The following is a 19,057-nucleotide window of genomic DNA, read 5'->3' as shown; positions in this document are numbered from 1 at the left end:
TATCCAAACTTTTTACTTTTCTTAGTTCTGATTACTCCATGTACGACTTGGGATAAATTAGAAAAATCAAGCGTGCATATTGTTTCTATGAACTTTTTTTAATTTTAAAATGCTGGTGGTCTTTCTTCTTATAGTTTGAAGGTGGTGAATCATTTTCCAGTGGAAACTTGTGTCAGAGGTCACGGCCCAACAGTGACTTAAACAACAGCACTCTGCAGTCCCCTGCTCACCTGAAGGTCCAGCGGAGCATCTCAGCAAATCAGAAGCAACGACGCTTTAGTGATCATGGTGGGGGAAAGTCAAATATGTGGAAAGACAGACTGAGTCTGCCCAAACTTGCATTTTTTGTTAAGCATTATACAGTTCACATGTTTATGTTCTTGTATCATTCCCAGTTATCACAGGTTTATATTACGGAATGATAAATATAATCCTGTTTTCAGGGGCTGACGTAATTTTTCTAATCAAACAGTTTAATCTTCATTCAGAGTGTAAAGTATGCAAATAAAGATATTTTTAATACAGAGTTTTTGTTCATTAGAAGAAAATATGTCAGTTGCTTTTCAGCTAATTATGCTTTTTAAAAAATTACAGCTGGTCCATCCATTCCCCCTGCCGTATCATATACCAAAAGGCCTCAGGCTAACAGCGTGGAAAGTGAACAGAAAGAGGAGTGGGACAAAGATGTGGCTCGTAAACTTGGCAGCACAACAGTTGGTTCAAAAAGTGAGATGACTACAAGTCCTCTTGTAGGGCCAGAAAGGAAAAAGTCTTCAACCATTCCAAGTGTGAGTAAATATTCTGGCAAACTGCAATATGCTGTAGTTATTTGTTGTCAGAATTTTTTTGTTTAAAGATTTTTTAAAATTTTATCTTTTCTTTTCAAGTTTAAAAATATTAAAGTGAATCATACATTTAAAGAACATGCAAAGGGGGCCAAGCTTCTAATAAATGCAATTTAAGAACGAAAACTGTGAATTCTTAAAATAACATTTAACCTTACCACAAAACAGTACATTAAACTTTCCTGCCTCAGTTTTCATGTTTGTAATATTTACTTGATAGTATATTATATTGGTGCATTTAATTTTATGTTTACAAATAAACTGTTCAATGAAGGCAGACTACAACAATAATTACTTTATAGAGTTAGCTCCCATTATCCACTTAAAACAGCAAACTATAGAAATTATATAATGGGAGCTGGAAGATAGATTGAGACATCCCCCTATAAGACAGCAGCAAAGAATAAAGAGAAAATATAAAAGAAAACTAAGATATACAAAGGATAGAAGTAGAATTAGTGACATTTAGGAAATAGGAGTATAGAAAGGAAAAGGGGCAAAATGAAAGGGAGGAAATATTTGAAGAAGAAATAATAATTTAAAAAGATGGAAAACTTCATATTAAAAGGTCTCAAAAGGGCAAACAGAAGCAAGAAGAAAAACCTACTCCTGGGCTCATTAAAGTGTGATATATGGATACCAAAAGCAAAGAGGAAAAACTTTAAAGGTCCCAGAATGAGGCAGCAGGTGACCTTAAAATGAGCAAGATGCAGACTGACATCTGATTTCTCAACAGTAAGATGGATGCAGGAAGATAAATGGATAAAAAATATATACTTTTTTAAAGTATCAAAAGAAAAGCACATTGAACACAGAATTTTATACCCAACCAAACTGTCATTTAAACATAGAGGTACAATAAGCATATTCTTATGAATAAAGTACCTCAACTCTTGTGATACAATGACCCATTTGAAAACACTGTACTGTTTGAGGAAGTACTCTTATAGTAAGCGAAAGGTATGTAGAGTTTTGCTGTAAAATATATGGGAATTGAAAGCAATCAAATAACTTATTAAAGTATGTATGTGGGGGCTTCCCTGGTGGCGCAGTGGTTGAGAGTCCGCCTGCCGATGCAGGGGACACGGGTTCGTGCCCCGGTCCGGGAAGATCCCACATGCCGCGGAGCGGCTGGGCCCGTGAGCCATGGCCACTGAGCCTACGCATCCGGAGCCTGTGCTCCACAACGGGAGAGGCCACAACGGTGAGAGGCCCGCGTACAGCTTAAAAAAATAAATAAATAAATAAATAAATAAAGTATGTATGTGGTAACATATACAAAAAATGAAAATTCAGAAACAAAATTCTGGATAATATCCAGGAAGTGAGGATAGGGATAGAAATTAAAGGAAAAAGCATATGCCTTGGAAGGGAAGATAGGGGTAAGTGTAAGAAATCAGTACAGTTGGCCCTCACTGTCCATCCATGTTTGGTTGAACCTGAAGACACGGGACCTGTGGATACGGAGGGCCAACTATACTCAGCCACTTTATATAAGAGACTTGAGCCTCCATAGATCTTGGAATCCACAGGGGGTCCTGGAGCCAATCCCCAGCAGATACTGAGGGACGACTGTAGTGATAAGCAAAAATAAATTCAGGAACTTAAGGGCAAGAAATATAAGGACAAAAATAAAATGTATAACTTTTAAACCAACAGAAGAAAAGAAATTGATTTAGCTTATGGAAAGTAGGAAAGGAGAGAGAAAACATAAAGACACTTTAAATAGAAACATGAAATAAGGTACCAGAAAGCCCAGCATAACCTTAATTGTAAATGGGTTAAACTCCCCAATACCCACTGTCTTACACAGTTAATGGAAACCATATTTTTAAAAAAATATGTGATTTGATCATCACCTTCTGGTCTATGAAACAGATGTATATAACCACTTTAAGGATGAATGGATATAGCCACTTACATTCCAGCTGGTCTGTTTGGAAATGATTTAACTACATAATAGATTTAATACATTTTTATAAGTAGTTTTTTAGACAAGTCATCATTTCCTCTTATCTAAACATCAACTAGAGGACAGTTTCCAGAGTGTTATCACCCCATATAACAGAAGGAAAGAATTCCATCCCCTATTTCCTGCTACTCTGCTAGATTACCTGTCGTTCAACTCAACTTGGTCATATTTTCCCATGAATATTCTCAGCTGTTTCCACCCCTGTCTTTATGCAGTGCTCTTGCTTAAAGTTCCCCCTGCACATTATGAAAATCCCATTTCTATAGATCATTTCGAGTCCTGCCTCCTGGATGGAGCCTCCTAGGACTGAACACTCCAAAGTGATCTTGTTGGCCTTTCTGATTGCTGGACCACGTTACTTAGCTCGTAGCTATATGCTGCCTTGCATTGTTCACTGTTGTTTCCCCATATTTATGTTCTCCTGTTACACACTGACACGGTAGCTTCCTCAGAATCATTAGTGATCATGCGCATAGTGGGTATTCAAAGCATATTTATTAATTTAAAAAAGGCATAAAAACGAAGGCATTGGTTTAAAGTTAAACTAACTATGCCACACTTACTTATCTTTTTTTTTTAAACATAGCCAAAAGATTCTGGTAGAGAAATTCTATCAGAATTTCTCTTAGCCACTTAGTATTAGCATCACTGCCATCAAAGGGACAAGGCCAGGGAGGCAGCTTGTGAGAATCAGAAACATGGAAGGCACAGTTTTGAAGGAGAAACTGTTCACCCATCACACTTTGAGAAGGAAAGTAGTGTTACTGAAGACAGCCAGAAACGTTTTAGAGGTCTCTGAAGGATGTATGGTAGCATGATCTGACAAGGAATTTGTTCAAAATTAGGTTACTCATGTGACAGTTCAGCCAAAACTGAAATTATCAAAAGCCAATATTCTTATATTGCTACATTTGGTGCTTATGGGATAATTTTACAGACTTCTAGTAATATCTTAGTGGTTTTATACTTTTCCAGGATTTTTCCCTATTTTCTGTTATTTATTTCCAGGATTTTTCCTCTAAATTTTTTTTTAAATAAATTCACTCATTCATTCATCATTTTTGGCTGCACTGGGTCTTTGTTGCTGCACGCGGGCTTTCTCTAGTTGCAGCGAGTGGGGGCTACTCTTCGTTGTGGTGTGCGGGCTCCTCATTGCGGTGGCTTCTCTAGTTGTGGAGCACAGGCTCTAGGCGCGTGGGCTTCAGTAGTTGTGGCTCGCGGGCTCTAGAGCGCAGGCTCAGTAGTTGTGGCGCACAGGCTTAGTTGTTCCGTGGCATGTGGGATCTTCCCAGACCAGGGCTCGCACCTGTGTCCCCTGCATTGGCAGGTGGATTCTTAACCACTGCACCACCAGGGAAGTCCTCTCCTCTAAATTTTAAATCTCCAGTTAAACCTCCTCAGTAGTCTATAGGAGCAAAGGAAATAATTAAATGTTCAAAAATTAGGGATTTATTAGTTAAAAAAAAAACACTGTATTTCTGTGTAGCTGAAAAGAGGAAGTATTCCCAGGGTGGCACTGCACACAGTGTTGGTGTCCTCAGCTGGGCCTGCCTGTGACCCTGGAGCTTTGGTCTCTTAACATCACCAGTGACTGTGAGGTTTTCCCAAGCAGGTGCAGAAGGTTCACCCACAGGCTTCCAGGGGGCCTTCCATCGTCAGGGCCCCAGGTTTCCTGTTTGTGATGATAGTGTGGGGTGTCTCTCGTGCATAGTCCCCTCAAGCTGCCCGTGCTACTCTCCTGGCCTTCTCCCTATCACCAGCTTACAAAGGCATGAATAAAACCCAGCTTTTTCCAAACAACTGTTCACCACTGCTGTAGGACAGTAAGCTAAGAAAACTGTGCGATGCTTGCTATGCTTTGCCTTTTATTCCTACAAGGGAGAGGGGTGGGAGATAGAATTTGTTAATATAAGATTCTGATAAATTAAAATTCTACCACAGATTTTTTTTCAGTTATTTGCAGCTTAAATTCACTTCTCTGATTTTCCACAAATACAGTTAGAATATTTTAATGTGTTTTTTTTTCCTTCTTAAAGAACAACGTGTATCCTGGAGGTAGCATGGCAAGAAGGAATACATACGTCTGTGAAAGAACCACGGATCGATACACAGCATTGCAGAATGGAAAAGACAGCAGGTAACTGTCACAGTGACAGGCAGGGCTACCTTCGTCATTGCTTTGCATTAGTGCTCTGGGTAAAACTCCTGTAGCTGAGTGGGTCAAGAGGAAAGGAAACACAAAACAGCTAGTTAGATTGCAACCAACCATTCTTACTAAGGCACCTCCTCATCTGTACCAGAATGGAGCAATGGAAAAATATTTAGGCAAAACAGGAGATAAATGTCTTAACCTGTGATGTTTCTGAATAAAATATGATAGTAAATAATTCCCTCTAGCAAAACAGCATCCTAATCTGACCTTCATTATTTGAATCTTACTCTTTTATACCCTTGCTGCTTCCTTCTTACTTTCTTCCTTCCCACCCACCCCCCATCAAGTCATCATTATATCCAAATACTGAAGGCTTTGTTTGCCTTCCTCTGAAGAAATGTGGCCATCTCAACTGATCATTGAGAAGCATAAAGTTCTCAAAGTGTTTTATTTTAAATAATGATACATCATATTTTATTATTTAAAAAATCTAAGTTATTTTCATCGTGAGTTAAGGACTGCTCATCAGTATATTATAAAAGGACAGGGGGAGTCTTTTCTAATAAAATTCCATGTAGTTCCATCCCTCGTCATTTCAGCAGACTTGACAGACCATTCTTACACTTGTTTCCTCTCAGTTAATAGGCATTTAAAGTAAATGTTATTATAAGGCATAGAAAGGTACATGAATCTTCCCTGGACCTAAGATCCTTTAGGCTAGAAAGGTTGTTGGGAATTGATTTCTAACTTACTCTTTTTCCTGTACTAAATCCTAATCTGCAGCTCCTTTAGTCTATAACAGTTTAACCTATTGATTAAAGATATGAACTAAAAGTGTTTTCATGATATTTCCAGAGATAGGATTTTCGCTACAATTATGAATTCTTATTGAATAGCGGACAGTGAACCACAGCAACACGTCACACCCAACTGTGATTGCTGGAAAGTGAAAACTGTCTCTAATCATAATCATTTTATCCATAAAAATAATGTCATACTTTTCAGATTCACATATATAGAACAAGAGTGCGTGAGATCTTTTCCATGGAAGGTGGTGGTAAATTCACCCTGGGCACTTTTGACAAGAATGTTGTTGTTAGTCAGTAATAATACCACTAATGTTGACTTCTAAGTGTTTCAGTCATGAAAGCTATTAGTCAATTTAGACTTTAAAAAATCTAGTTCTTAAATTTTAGTAAACTGCAGTTTTTCTTCTTTTTTACATTCCTCGGTCTTCTCAACTGTCTTATGTTGAAAGCCTCACGGAGATGTCCGCGGGCAGCATATCTTCTGCAGGCTCTGCCGTGGCTTCCGCTCTCCCCTCAGCCCGACCCCGCCACCAGAAGTCCATGTCCGCTTCTGGTCATCCTATTAAAGTTACACTGCCGACCATTAAAGACACCTCTGAAGCTTACAGACCCGGGTAACATGCTGGTTGCATCTCATTTTGTTTGTCGTTAAAAAGAGTTTTAAAAAATGTCGCACCGTACAAAAATACAAGATAGCCATCACATTACGAGCTTTCTGAAGATTCAGTGTTTGTGGCAGAGGTAAAGTTGTATTGTAACATAAACTTACTACATCCCCTAGCAGTTATCAGAAATGTTGCTTACAGTTTAAATCATTTTCTGGAGGAATTTTCTTCAAGGATTTTGTTTTAAATCCCTCCATAAAGTAAAGGGTTGTTGCCAAATTTATCATTCAGTTAAATTGAGTTTTTATGGTCTAAAAACAAACAAACAAAAACCCACGAGACTAGGGGTAGAGACCTGGTTAATCTTCTCCGCTCTGGCCAGTCACTTGTTCTTAAGAAGAACTTTCAGTTTTCCTGTCAGTGATGAAACAGATGATCATGAAGAGCCCTTTCAGTTATAAAGTTAAACAACTCTTTTTCTGGTATTTCTGTATGTTGAGATTTCTCGAATTCAGGAAAATGTTTGATAGTTAGATTTGTTAATCACGTTGGTGGTGTCCTGTAGCATTTGCTATCACTGAGGCTGAAATTATAAATAGGAAATGAGCCTTCAATTCAAAGGCTTTTTGATAAACAGTAAAATCTGTGTTCTACATTGCTGAATGGTTTAAGAGAATAGTTAAAAAAATAAATTGCATGCCCCTTGTCTGGCATTCCTGCTACTGAAGAGTGTTTATCTTTGTATCCCCGTTTCAGTAATTTCTTAATCATTAGTAACTAAATTTTTATAATAGGCATTTAGTTTGAATCTGAAATGTCATCCGTCTCCAATGATAACAGTAATTACAGTCAACCCATGCATCACATCTGTAACGGGAAAGAATAGAATAGGGCCGAATAAAAGTAGCCATGGCAGTTTTCTTCTGGTTTTTAGCATGAGTGAAACCTTTCTCTGCCAGTATTCTGAGAGATACGTCTCAATGTGTCCCAGCAGTACAGCCCAGCGCGCGCCCGCTGCTTCCCCGTCTGCTCACAGTATCAGCACCACCACCCCTGACCGAACCCGCTTCCCCCGGGGCAGCTCCAGCCGCAGCACCTTCCATGGGGAGCAGCTCCGTGAGCGCCGCGGTGCTGCCTACAACGGGCCGCCCGCTTCCCCCTCGCATGAAACGGGGGCATTTGCACACGCCAGGAGGGGCACGTCAACTGGTATAATAAGCAAAATAACGTCCAAATTCGTCCGCAGGTCAGTACCAACATATTGTGGTGTTTTCTGTCCTCTAGGAATTAACAAAGAAGATTCGTTGTTTTCTTTAGTCTCTACAGTGATTTTCCAAAATGGTTTTATGACATTTCATTAGACGTGCTCTTTTACAGAAGTTGGAAGAAAAAGATGAAGGAAGACATAAAGTCTATTCCCTTAACGGAAAGAAAGAAAAACAAAAGAACAAAATGAGAATTTAAGAATACTGTAGAATAGAGCGGAAGGAGCAAAACTTGACATCGAAAATGTGTGTTCGAACAAAGAGTATCCCCTACTTAAAAACCTTGATTTAGAAAAAGGAATTAAATACGACTTTACCTTTATCCTTCAAATAGTATTTCTTAAGAATATTCTTCAATTGCTCACTAATAATATTTATACATAATATATATATATATATATATCGTTTACCTTTTATTCTTCCTTATAAAAAGCCTACGTATTGGAATCACAGAGATCACTTATGTAATTTAACATCATAAAATCCTAACATCAGAACATGGTAAACACAAAATGAATGCAAGTGTAGTAACCTAATCCAGTAGAATAATGAAATTGTACCCTTTTCTAAAAATTAAGCCTAAGTGGGTAATACACATTGAATTATACAAGTTGCTGAACACAGTGCAGGTTGATGTAAGTTTGGTGTGCTATCAGGTCCTACTAAAAGCCCATGAAAGTCCTGTATGAACCAAGCCCTGTGCCAGGTGCTGAGCAGGATTCAAAGATAAAGAGACAGCATCTGTGCCCTCAAGATTCGGACAGCCCCAAAAGGATCATACTGGACACCACCAGCCATGATATACAATGAACATGAACAGAAAGGAAAGTGCAGGCAAGGCACTGTGGGGTTCCTGACTCGGGAGGGAAGCTCAGGCTCCATAGCAGGCAGTTGTTTGAGGAAATAAGAAGTTATGGGTAAGAAAGTTTTGTGCTTGCGGCAAAAATAGTACTTCAGTACTTAATTTTCAATGTTTTTAGTGTTCCTAGGATTTCAGATGGTGCGTGTGGAAAAGAGAAGCAGTGTCCTTAGCCTCTCACTTTTTCTTGGAGCTGTTTATAGACTCTGTTCATGGATCAGTTTGCCCAAGATCACGCAGCTGAATTTATTACTTTAAATATACCCCCTTGCAACGTCTGTTTCTAACCGTTATCAGTCTGAGATTTTGTACCGCTTGGGCAGTTACCATGACACATGGACAGAGAAAGACCTGAAAGCTCCCCTGCAGAGTCAGCGTGACAGTGGGACAGGAGTGCTGGCTGGCCGTCAGCAGGGTAGTAGTTAGGTTATCAGTAGTTGGAATTTAGCTGACAATTTAAATCCATTTTTAAAACCCGGTACTTTCTCCTGGTTAATCCACGATTAATTTTAAGGTGAAGAAAAACAGGTTTTGAGTTTAATGCTTGATTACTAACTGTACATTAAGCATTGTGCAAAATATTGCTCTTTACTTTGCAATAAAAATTTAGATTCTAGAGGGAATGTAGTAAGGAACACCAGACAAGAGGATTGCCATGTAGGTATTCAACAGATGTGAAGACCTACTACGTGCCGGGCCCTCTACCCAGCAGCCCCATCATTCCTGCGAGTCGCTGATGGTCTCATGACACTCCACAAAGCTGAAACCTTTTCCTTACTTGGCTTCCGCCCTCTCAGGCTCCCTATCCCTTCTCAGGCTCCTTTGCTGGTTCTTTCAGGTCTCTTTGCCCTTCCCCCTGACCTCTAAATGCCAGCCTACCCCAGGGCATGGTCTTTGGACACATTCTCTTCTCTGGTTATCCTCACTCTCTTGGCGATCTCATTCAGGCCCATGACATGAAGCTCCATCACGTGTTAACGATGCCACCTTAGATTTTTAGTACAGGCCGCTCCTCGGAAGGGCACACTCCTGTATCCAGTAGTCTGCGCTGCCTCTCCACCTGGTTGTGTGATAGACTCTCAAACAGAACCTGTCCAGAATTCAGCTCCTGCTTCTCTTCCTCAAACTGTCCCCTCCCTCCTCCTTCCTCATTTTAGGTAACGGCGACACCATCCTATGGTTACGCAGACCCTGAGCCTGGATTATCCTTCACCCCTCCTTTCTTCCTACCACGTGTCAGTTCCACGAGCGGTTGTGTTGGCTCTGCCTTCACAACAGTTCCAGGATTTAGCTGCTTCCAGCACTCCTACCACTGCTGTCACGGTCTAAACCACTGTTGATCTTCCACGTCCTCACAGGTCCCCTAGCTTCTGCTCTTGTCCTCCTGTTCTGTTCACAATAATGTAAGTCCTCGATTTAAAATCCTCAGCTTGCTTATTATTATTTTTTTTTTTTTGCGGTACGCGGGCCTCTCCCTGTTGTGGCCTCTCCGGTGGCGGAGCACAGGCTCCGGGCGCACAGGCTCAGCGGCCATGGCTCACGGGCCCAGCTGCTCCGCGGCCTGTGGGATCTTCCCGGACCGGGGCACGAACCCGCGTCCCCTGCATCGGCAGGCAGACTGTCAACCACTGCGCCACCAGGGAAGCCCCTCAGCTTGCTTTTTATCTCACTCAGAATGCAGTTCAGAGCCTGCCACTGGTCTCCATAGTCTGGCCACCCGTTCCTGCTCTGACCTCATCTTCTCCCACTCTTTCCCCAGCCCCAGAGGGCACCTGACTGTCCTTGGGCACACCAGGCACACTTGTTCAGGATTTCATACTCCGCTGATACCTGCGTGGCTGGCTTCTACACCTCCTTCAGGTCTTTGCGGGACTGTCACATCCTCAGCGAGCCCTTCCTCAACCCCATGTTGAAAATCATCCCCTCCTCCTCCCAATGCTCCCTTTTCCGGCTTTATTTTTCTCTATAGCACTTAATACGACCTGAGATAGTATGTTGGCTTTACGTAGTTGTTCATCGTCCATCTCTGCCGAGGAGACATGCTTCGTGAGAACAGGGCTTTGCCGTTGGCTTGTTGGCTTGCTTTGTTTTGTGCTGAATCTCCTGCTGAGCAGTGGGTGCTTCCTCTGACACATACTCTGGCACTCAGTAAACATTCATCTAATGAGCAGATGAATAGTGTGGAAGACAGTTTAAAAAGTAAACAAATAAGCTTGTAATACATTCTGATAAGTGCTCTGAAGGGGGCAGGTCCTGAAAGAGAACAAGGTTGAGGGCATAGGAGTGTTCAGACCCAGCCTGTGAGGGGAGCTAGCGTGGAAGTTTCTAAGGTTCCACCGTGCCCTTATTACACTTTGAACAGTGTCATCTAGTAGAGGGTTTTGGCAGGGGGCCGGGGTGGGGGGCGTGGTAGGGAAAGAAGGGAGAGCGGAGGTTGTTTGCTGTCCTTTGTCGGAAATTAGATAGGGTTTTTTAATGTCTTGATTTTTAACATATTTTAATTAATTCTGGATTTGGTGAGAGAAGAGAAAAAATGCTCAATTCTTCTCCGAGGCCACTTGTCACCCTGTGAACAGCTTTGGCTTTACAAGTATGTTTGCGTCCGCAGCGGTGCACAAGGGTAGCATTTTGTGGCTCAAGATGACGCCATCTAATACTCCACTGACAACTTAATGCAGGAAGACAAGCAAGCATGGGTCTCCGCCCCGGGGATGAACCTGCTGAGCTCTTTAGCAGCTGGCAGACGGGACGGGCAGCTGAGCTTTCGGGGGTTGGAGGCTTGGAGATAAGCTAGAGAACCTCTCAGTGCCTTATTATTTAACATTCTCAACTCAGCTGTCGGGTTATCGTCCTTCCCACTGGTCTCGTCTTGTTAATTCCATCCTGGGTTCAAGCCCGGCCTTCCTCTCTGTTCCCTTTGCCTTCCTCACTTCACTCTGCCTAAAGCCTGAAGAAATGAGGCCGCACGCTGACGCCCCCGTGGGACCCGCACCGGCACCCGGGGTGCTGGGGGGCAAGGCTGGCTCTGAGCACAGTGCGGGGGCCAAGACGCCTCCAGACTCGGGGACCAGCTAAGTCCCCAGTGTGCCACTGAAGGCTTTAAAAGATGAAGAAAATAGGGTTTTATAGGGGAAAAAAGTAAAGGAATTTGGGTTATTAAGCTTTAAGAAAAGAAGGATAAAGAATAGTTCAGAGTTAATCGTTCATGTATTTGAAAACCATTATCACAGAGAAGAAACCAGCTAGTAGTTCTCCTTGGCCAGTAAGAAGCTGGACACCAGAATGGCCACATGAGACAGTTGTTTTCTGGTTTTAAGAAAGAACTTTCTAATTAGGAAAGTGATTTACACTAGACTAATCTGTCAAGGGGGGATGTAGACGTACTATTTCCAAAGTCTTTTAAATAGCATTTAGAATGATTTGCTTTGGATCAGTGCTGTATACCTACTGTACAAACAGGAGATTGGATCAAACCTTATGATTTTTTTAACCATAGTTCTTACATAGGGAGTAACCTGATTCGTTCAACTGATTATATGTAAGATATTTGGCTTTCCTTTAAGTTTTAAATATTGGATAACCATGCTTCACTGCATATGCTGTTACAGCCAGCGGCACCTTCTGTATCCCTGGATGCCTCCCACCATGGCTGCTTGGAGCTGACTTAACTGGACTATTTGAAACCACTGCCAAATAGCAGAAATTCTTCCAGTCAGTGTTCCTCGTGGCATCCAGGAAGGCAGGAACAGGGTATGGGAAACGATGTGACGAGTCAGTTGCTATTTCCACAATTACAGCAAGGGAAGTAGGGTCTAAGGGGTGTTTCATTCCTAATGCTTACACTTGGGCAGCAGTCTGCTAGCCGTGATTCATAAGGCAAAGTATAAATAGGACAGAAAAGTCCAGTGAGACGTATGTCCCTTCCTGCTAAAGGAATTTTATCTTAGCAGCAGGAATCAACAGCATTATTATCTTTCTTGCCCAGCTGGTGGACTGCCGTTCAGTATATATATCAGTACATCCACATGTAACTCAAAATATACATTTCACTTTGAGCCTGCTCAAAAAATGTTTCGTTTATTTCAGTGTGCTATAATAAAAATAGTTTTGTGTAGATGGCTTTGAACTTTTATTATACTTCCTAATGAAAATGCTAGTTATTAAAAATAGAAACTTAAGAAACCCATTTGAATGTGAGACTACATCTTATTATCCTTTTTAATTCAGATAGGAAAATGGTTTTTACATAATATTTTTGTCAAGAAAGCCCTATAGTTAAAGACCCTGAGAAGCATATAAGGCATTCATATTTTTAACCATGAGTTGAAGTTTTAGAGCTTATTGTACTGCTGGATTTTCTTAATTTGGGGAATGGGGAAGGTGGCACTGATTTTATTCCTGTTGCATTTATTTTACATAAATAATATAAATGTTTCTGGAATGGTTAAAACATTAAGAAAATGTGGACTTAAGAGTTTAAGTTGGTGACTTTTCCAGCTATTTAATAGTATTTTGCTATCACCAGCCTTCTCTTAATCTATTTAAACTGGTTTATAACTTGATACTGCTGTTAGATACTTGATTACCTTTGAAAATGACAAATAGTTAAAGTTTTGGCAAACTTCAAAAATACTAATTACATTCAACAAAAGAACAATTAGTGGAGTTTTCCTGGTTTTACTTCACAGGTGGATGTCCAGGTAAGATCAATGTTTCTGTTTAAGTTTGAATTCATGTCTTTAGACTCACCTGCTTGGATAGGCTGTTTGGTTTGCTATAATATTTTATCGTGTGCATGAATCATTAGCATAACTTCTGAAATAAGTTACTTGCATATTTGAAAACTAGTATTTATTTTTAGAAATATTTATGTGTTGAGCTTCATTTCTAACTACAAGATTAATTTATATTTTTGTAAATTGAGCGACTACTCAAATTATGTTTAATAACCATTATGAAGTTAAATCTTGCTGTCGATAATTATTAAATAGTTTTGACTTTAGATTGAACTAAGCTAAACCAAAAGGTAAATTATGACTTTAAAATCGTGGCTGGGAATTGGAAGATCACGCAAAAATCCTAGACCATCACCTAGCATCTCCTCTATGACAATACCCAGTAGACGCTCAATAAATGGTAGTCAAGTGTGGTTGTGATGAAAAACATAAGAAATGGTATTAGACTGACTAGTCATAGAAATCTGTCATGCTAGAAGTTTGCTCAACAAGTTTATTTTAAAATCATTTTAGATGTAGGTTTTCTTGGTATTTTTTTCACTTTTATCATTAAATCTCAACCTTCACTTTGTTTTGAGGGATCCAAGTGAAGGCGAAGCCAGTGGCAGAGCCGACACTTCAAGGTGAGGAGCCACTATTAATACTTCGCTGCTAGGTCCCTGTGTGTGACGACGTACTTTTGAAATACTTACAGCACTTAATAAACATGGATAGAACTAATAACTAGATAGTATGTGTATTTAAAATTTTATATTGGTATGGGTTTTCCTAATGTTGCCTAGCATTTATTAAGTTTATTAACTTTAAGTTTGTGTTTTCTAAACATTATTTTGAATTGTATGCTTGCCTTTCTGTCCTTTAAAAAACATGTCTTAGCAGAAGAATTCATAGATTAAAATGTACTGATCCTTTTCTCACTAAAATGATGTAAATAAAATCAATCTTGGGACTTCCCTGGCAGTCCAGTGGTTAAGACTCTGCACTTCCACTGTAGGGGACACGGGTTCGATCCCTGGTCAGGGAGCTAAGACCCCGCATGCCTCGCGGCGCAGCAAAAAAAAAAAATTAGTCTCAGTCAAATAATGCAGAACATGGAGGTTACCAAATACATAGGAAGATGTGATATTAGTAATATATTTTAGGGGACTCTTCATTGGTGGACCACATTTCAAAGCTCTCACCCTGTCGTACTTTATGGGTTACTTGACATTTAATATTGGTTGTGTATTCGTTCTGGCAGTGGGTCTCAAACTTGAGCACGTTCAGCATCAGGCGGAGGGCTTGAGGAAGCAGGTGGCGGAGCCCCACCCACAGGGTTTGTGATTGTCAGGGAGGGGCACTGATGCCGCTGGTCTGGGGCCCACATTAGTGACATGTTAGTACTTGTGTTCATATTTATAAATGGGAAATTTAAGAAACGAAGGCATTCAATTATTTCGAGTGGACACCAGCATTAAGGGGTCCAGTATAAATCTCAGAACCTTAACAAGCAGTTGCTCAGTAGGACAGAGGCCCAGCTTCATTCAGGAATTATATCTGACCAGCTAAACACAAGCCTTAGTTTAATTTCTCCTTTTTAAAATTATTTGAAACATAAAACACAATGAGCTATGGAAAGACTTTAACGAGCATTCCTATGTAGTCTTTTTATTTTACAAACTGTATATATGTTTAGTCATAGTAGTTGAAATATTTCTTTTTTGAGTTAGGTACCTGAATCCCCATAGTATGGAGCCAAAGAGAGGCAGGACAGATATGTCTAATTTCCTTCTGCCTATTGAGTAAACATGCAGGACTCTTGTTTTCAACTCCTCCCTCACTCAGTCACTGAGTCTTGAGCCCCGTTCTTGCATCTCACCCTGTCTTTCTACTCGATTTCCCTCTGAGACATTTAATCGCGTGTAGGGTCACAAGTCGCTGCTGATGTTGCAATTAATCTGCATGCATTTCTCTTTTTAATGTGACTGCATGTCTCTTTTGTTTGATCATTGTTGAATTTTGCTTTTTGGTTTTTTGTCTGTTTGTCTGTTTTGCTTTTGAGCAAACCTATTTGATACCTACTATCTATAAGGTACTGGCTGGTCATTTAATCCTCATAACAACCAAGTGAAAAGTATCCATTTTACAGATGAAGAAGCAGTAAGGAGCATCGGGGGGACCAAACCAGTTACAGTGAGGTTCTGTCCTTTCAGAGGAATGGTCGGGCACGATGGTGAATAGCAGACCGCGTGGGCGTTGGCTGTGTTGTACCACTTACCTTAAGAAAGTTACTTTAACTCTTTGTGCCCATGCGTCCTCATTCTGACTGCCTCCTAGGGTTGTTGTGAGGGGTAAATGAGTAAATAATACATGTTAGGCACTTAGAACAGTTCCTGGTACCTAGTAAGTACTCAGTAAATGTTAGTTGTTACTATTGGTGTCAGTATTTCCAGGCACTTTCTACAGTTAACGTTACCTGTGCTGATGCCTTTGAGATACAGGTAGACAAATACCTTGTATGTGCCTGTTGTCTTAAGGTCACCAGGTTTCCTTGATGGAATGGAAGGAAAACTATCCTTGGAATAAAACATCTGATTTCTAGTCTTTGCTTTCCAATTCATTAGCTCTATGACCTCAGGAAAGTAATTTACATTTCCTAGCCAACAGTTCTGTTTTTAAAATGAGTGTTCAGTCAAGTGATGTCGTGGGTGCGTCCCCACCCTAGCAGGCTGATTCCATGGCCCGCATTGTACATGTGGTCCCAGTAAATGGTACTGGTCGGACCTGCACACCCAGAGGCCTGTGATGCCATGGCTTAGATTCAGTGAGCAAAAAAGAGAATAATAGAGAAGCCACTGAGATAAATACTCTCCATACTTTGGAAATATATTTTCTGTACTTACTCCTTTCCTGCTTTTCTCAAGCTTGCATAGTTGGCAGAGCTTTGTCAGCCCAGATATCTAGGAATGAGGAGGAAAGCATATGTAAATGTGTACATAAAAATTGATACATATAAGTGTATACGTGAATATACTTTATATGGTAGTGATATAAAATCTATAAACATACAAAATATTTATATAGTAGAATATTAACTTTCAAAGTACATCGTATTTTTCTTTAAATCACATGTAAGTGAAATAGATTAACAAGGTAAAATTGTAACATCTGTGGATAATTGCTCAACACATTTAATTACGGCATCTTCTGAATCATAAGTAATCTATGAATTTTACCTTTCTTTGATTATTTGAAGTAGGTTTTCTGATACTATATTATTTATGGGAGACCTACAATAAGGAAAATCCAATAAGGTTCATTCATTTAACAAATATGTGTTAATCATCACTGTTTGCCTAGCACAGTTCTATATGTCTGAGATGTATCAGTGAACAAAACAGACAAAACTCCTTACCCTCCTGGCCTTTGCAATCTAGCCATGGAGACAGACAATATACATAATAAAAAAATGAATTAAATACTATGTAAGAATGTGATAAGTACTATAGAGGAAAAAATAGCAGGGTGAGGAGGTTGGCCATGCCAGTGTAGGAGCTGGGGGTGCAGTAGGGTAGTTAGGGTAGACCACATGGAGAAAGTGAGCAGAAACTTGAAAGAAGTAAGGGAGTTAGTCATGCATCTATGTGAGGGAAAAGCATTCGTGGCAGAGGGAATAGCCTGTGTTAGAGCCATAAGGCAAGAGCATACCCCGTATGTTCGGAGAATAGTATGGAGGCCAGTGGGTCTTGATGGGCATGAGCAAGGAGGAAAATAATAGATGAAGGGTTGGGGTTGGGAGTTGGAGTGTAGGTCATGTGGAGCCTTGTAGACTATTTTAAGGATATCTTTAGCAAAACGTTGAAATCATTAGAACTGATGTCTACACCCCTGAGTGTGGTATGGCCTGACGTCTTCACGCCATTGCAGTTCCACGTTCTTTCTCAACATCATCAGGTACAAGTAATCCCTCTGTAGCCATTACTGCTCTCCTTGTCCCCAGTCCTTCTCCTACCCAAAAAAGGTAAAAAAGAAAGGAAATTTTTCATTGTATTTCAAAAATGTGTATTTATAAGCAGCATGCTAGTGGTATCCATTTTGTATAAATGTACAGAAAATGGAGGATCTGCATTTTCCAACTTAAACAGAGAAATATGGAGGAAAAGTACCAAATTTTTTACTTTTGGATGCACACTTATTTCCCACAAACAAATATATTTAAGAAAATGTGCTATTTTAAATGGAAGCTATTAATAAAATCAAAACAGATGGTGTCCTGGAGTCTGGTTTTTGTAACAGCAAGATGATACAAATCTTTGTATTTGCTTGAAGGTAGTCTGCAAACTGGGTAGTTTTATTAAGCACTGAATTATGACCACTTAGATTTTATGTGTGTTTTGATTTCTTTGCTGAATGGAATTTCTGTTTTCATTTTTTTCCCCCTCTGTCCTCTTATTCCAGAAGTACAACAGGGGAACCAAAAGAAAGAGACAAGGAGGAGGGTAAAGATTCCAAGCCACGTTCTTTGCGGTTCACGTGGAGTATGAAGACCACTAGTTCAATGGACCCCAGTGACATGATGAGAGAAATCCGGAAAGTGTTAGATGCAAACAACTGTGATTATGAACAAAAGGAGAGGTTTTTGCTTTTCTGTGTCCATGGAGATGCCAGGCAGGATAGCCTTGTGCAGTGGGAGATGGAGGTCTGCAAGTTGCCACGGCTGTCCCTCAATGGGGTCCGCTTCAAGCGAATATCCGGGACTTCTATTGCCTTTAAGAACATTGCATCTAAAATAGCAAATGAGCTTAAGCTGTAAAGAAACTCAAATTTACAGGATCAGGGAAGATACATCCATATATGAGGTACAGTTTTTGAATGTACTGGCAATGCTTAATGTGATTGGCCTGTGAATCTCCCCATGTAGATTTTGCCCTTACTGCAATAAGGTTATACATAGTTATGAACTGTAAAATTAAAGTCAGTATGAACTATAATAAATATCTGTAGCTAAAAAAGTAGGTTCACATGTACAGGTAAGTATATTGTGTATTTCTGTTCATTTTCTGTTTATAGAGTTGTATAATAAAACAGATGATTGCTTAAAAACCTGTATAGTTGTCTAGATTTCTGCACGTAAATGTACGTTTGATGCTTTGAGTTGAAAATGTTCTTTCTGTTATTTACATTCTGGTGGGTTTTTAAAATTCTTACCTCCGTCATGCAATTTTGAAAATTGAGAATTGTGTCCAGAATTAAAAGTGCACAGAAATAGTCTTTACAATTATAGCATGGACTTTTAAAAATTATTTTTAAATCATATTTAAATTTAAACCAGAAGCTGATAAATAGATCAGCTTTATTATACACAGAACTACTCCTGCTTATCTTTGCTCTTATCCTTGTTATCAGACAAGGTTTAGTTGAGAAGATACAAAATGTTTACAATGTTGGCACTTAGCGTTTTTAAAATAAAGTACGTGAAAATAATAATAGCATTGTCTTTAGCTAACTAAGAAGTACTGGGGAAGAAGTTAAACCTATATCAAATTTCTTTTGAACTTTAAAGTATTTTCTGGCCCACTGCTAATTGTAGCAGTAAAATTTTAAAAAATCAATACTTCATCTGGCTATTATAATGTAAAATGTCACTTAGGTTTGCTGCCTTCCAAATCCCACAACATTAATTGCGGAAGTACAATAATATTGGGACTGTTTCATAGCACAAACTCATCTTTACAGTGTTGATCAATGCATCAGTTAAGAAATAACGCCACCTCAGGAATTAACTGGCATTGGGAGCATCTTCCTCATGCGCCTCCCAGCCTCTTCACCCACCCC

General features: G+C 39.9%; 1 protein-coding gene across 4 annotated transcripts in view; it reads left to right on the top strand.

Annotated features, from left to right (window-relative positions):
* MARK1 (microtubule affinity regulating kinase 1) overlaps positions 1-18,304 on the top strand; it is a gene marked incomplete at its 5' end in the record, with an annotated part of 140,628 nt that extends 122,324 nt beyond the window's left edge. For 2 of the 4 annotated variants that reach the window (XM_079698301.1, XM_079698300.1), the window contains 6 exons: positions 135-288; positions 595-788; positions 4,854-4,954; positions 6,228-6,392; positions 7,378-7,629; positions 17,681-18,304. In XM_079698301.1, the coding sequence (XP_079554427.1) occupies positions 135-288; positions 595-788; positions 4,854-4,954; positions 6,228-6,392; positions 7,378-7,629; positions 17,681-18,035 (1,221 nt within the window). In that variant the 3' untranslated portion in view covers positions 18,036-18,304. Of the gene's footprint in view, positions 1-134; positions 289-594; positions 789-4,853; positions 4,955-6,227; positions 6,393-7,374; positions 7,630-13,821; positions 13,867-17,680 lie in introns of all 4 variants that reach the window. The other 2 variants (XM_079698299.1, XM_079698298.1) reach the window with 2 other exon arrangements.
* Positions 18,305-19,057: the final 753 nt, after the last annotated feature.

This window comes from Hyperoodon ampullatus, assembly GCF_949752795.1.
Source record: "Hyperoodon ampullatus genome assembly, chromosome: 2".
Lineage (NCBI taxonomy): Eukaryota > Metazoa > Chordata > Mammalia > Artiodactyla > Ziphiidae > Hyperoodon > Hyperoodon ampullatus.
This window is presented reverse-complemented; position numbering and strand designations above follow the sequence as displayed.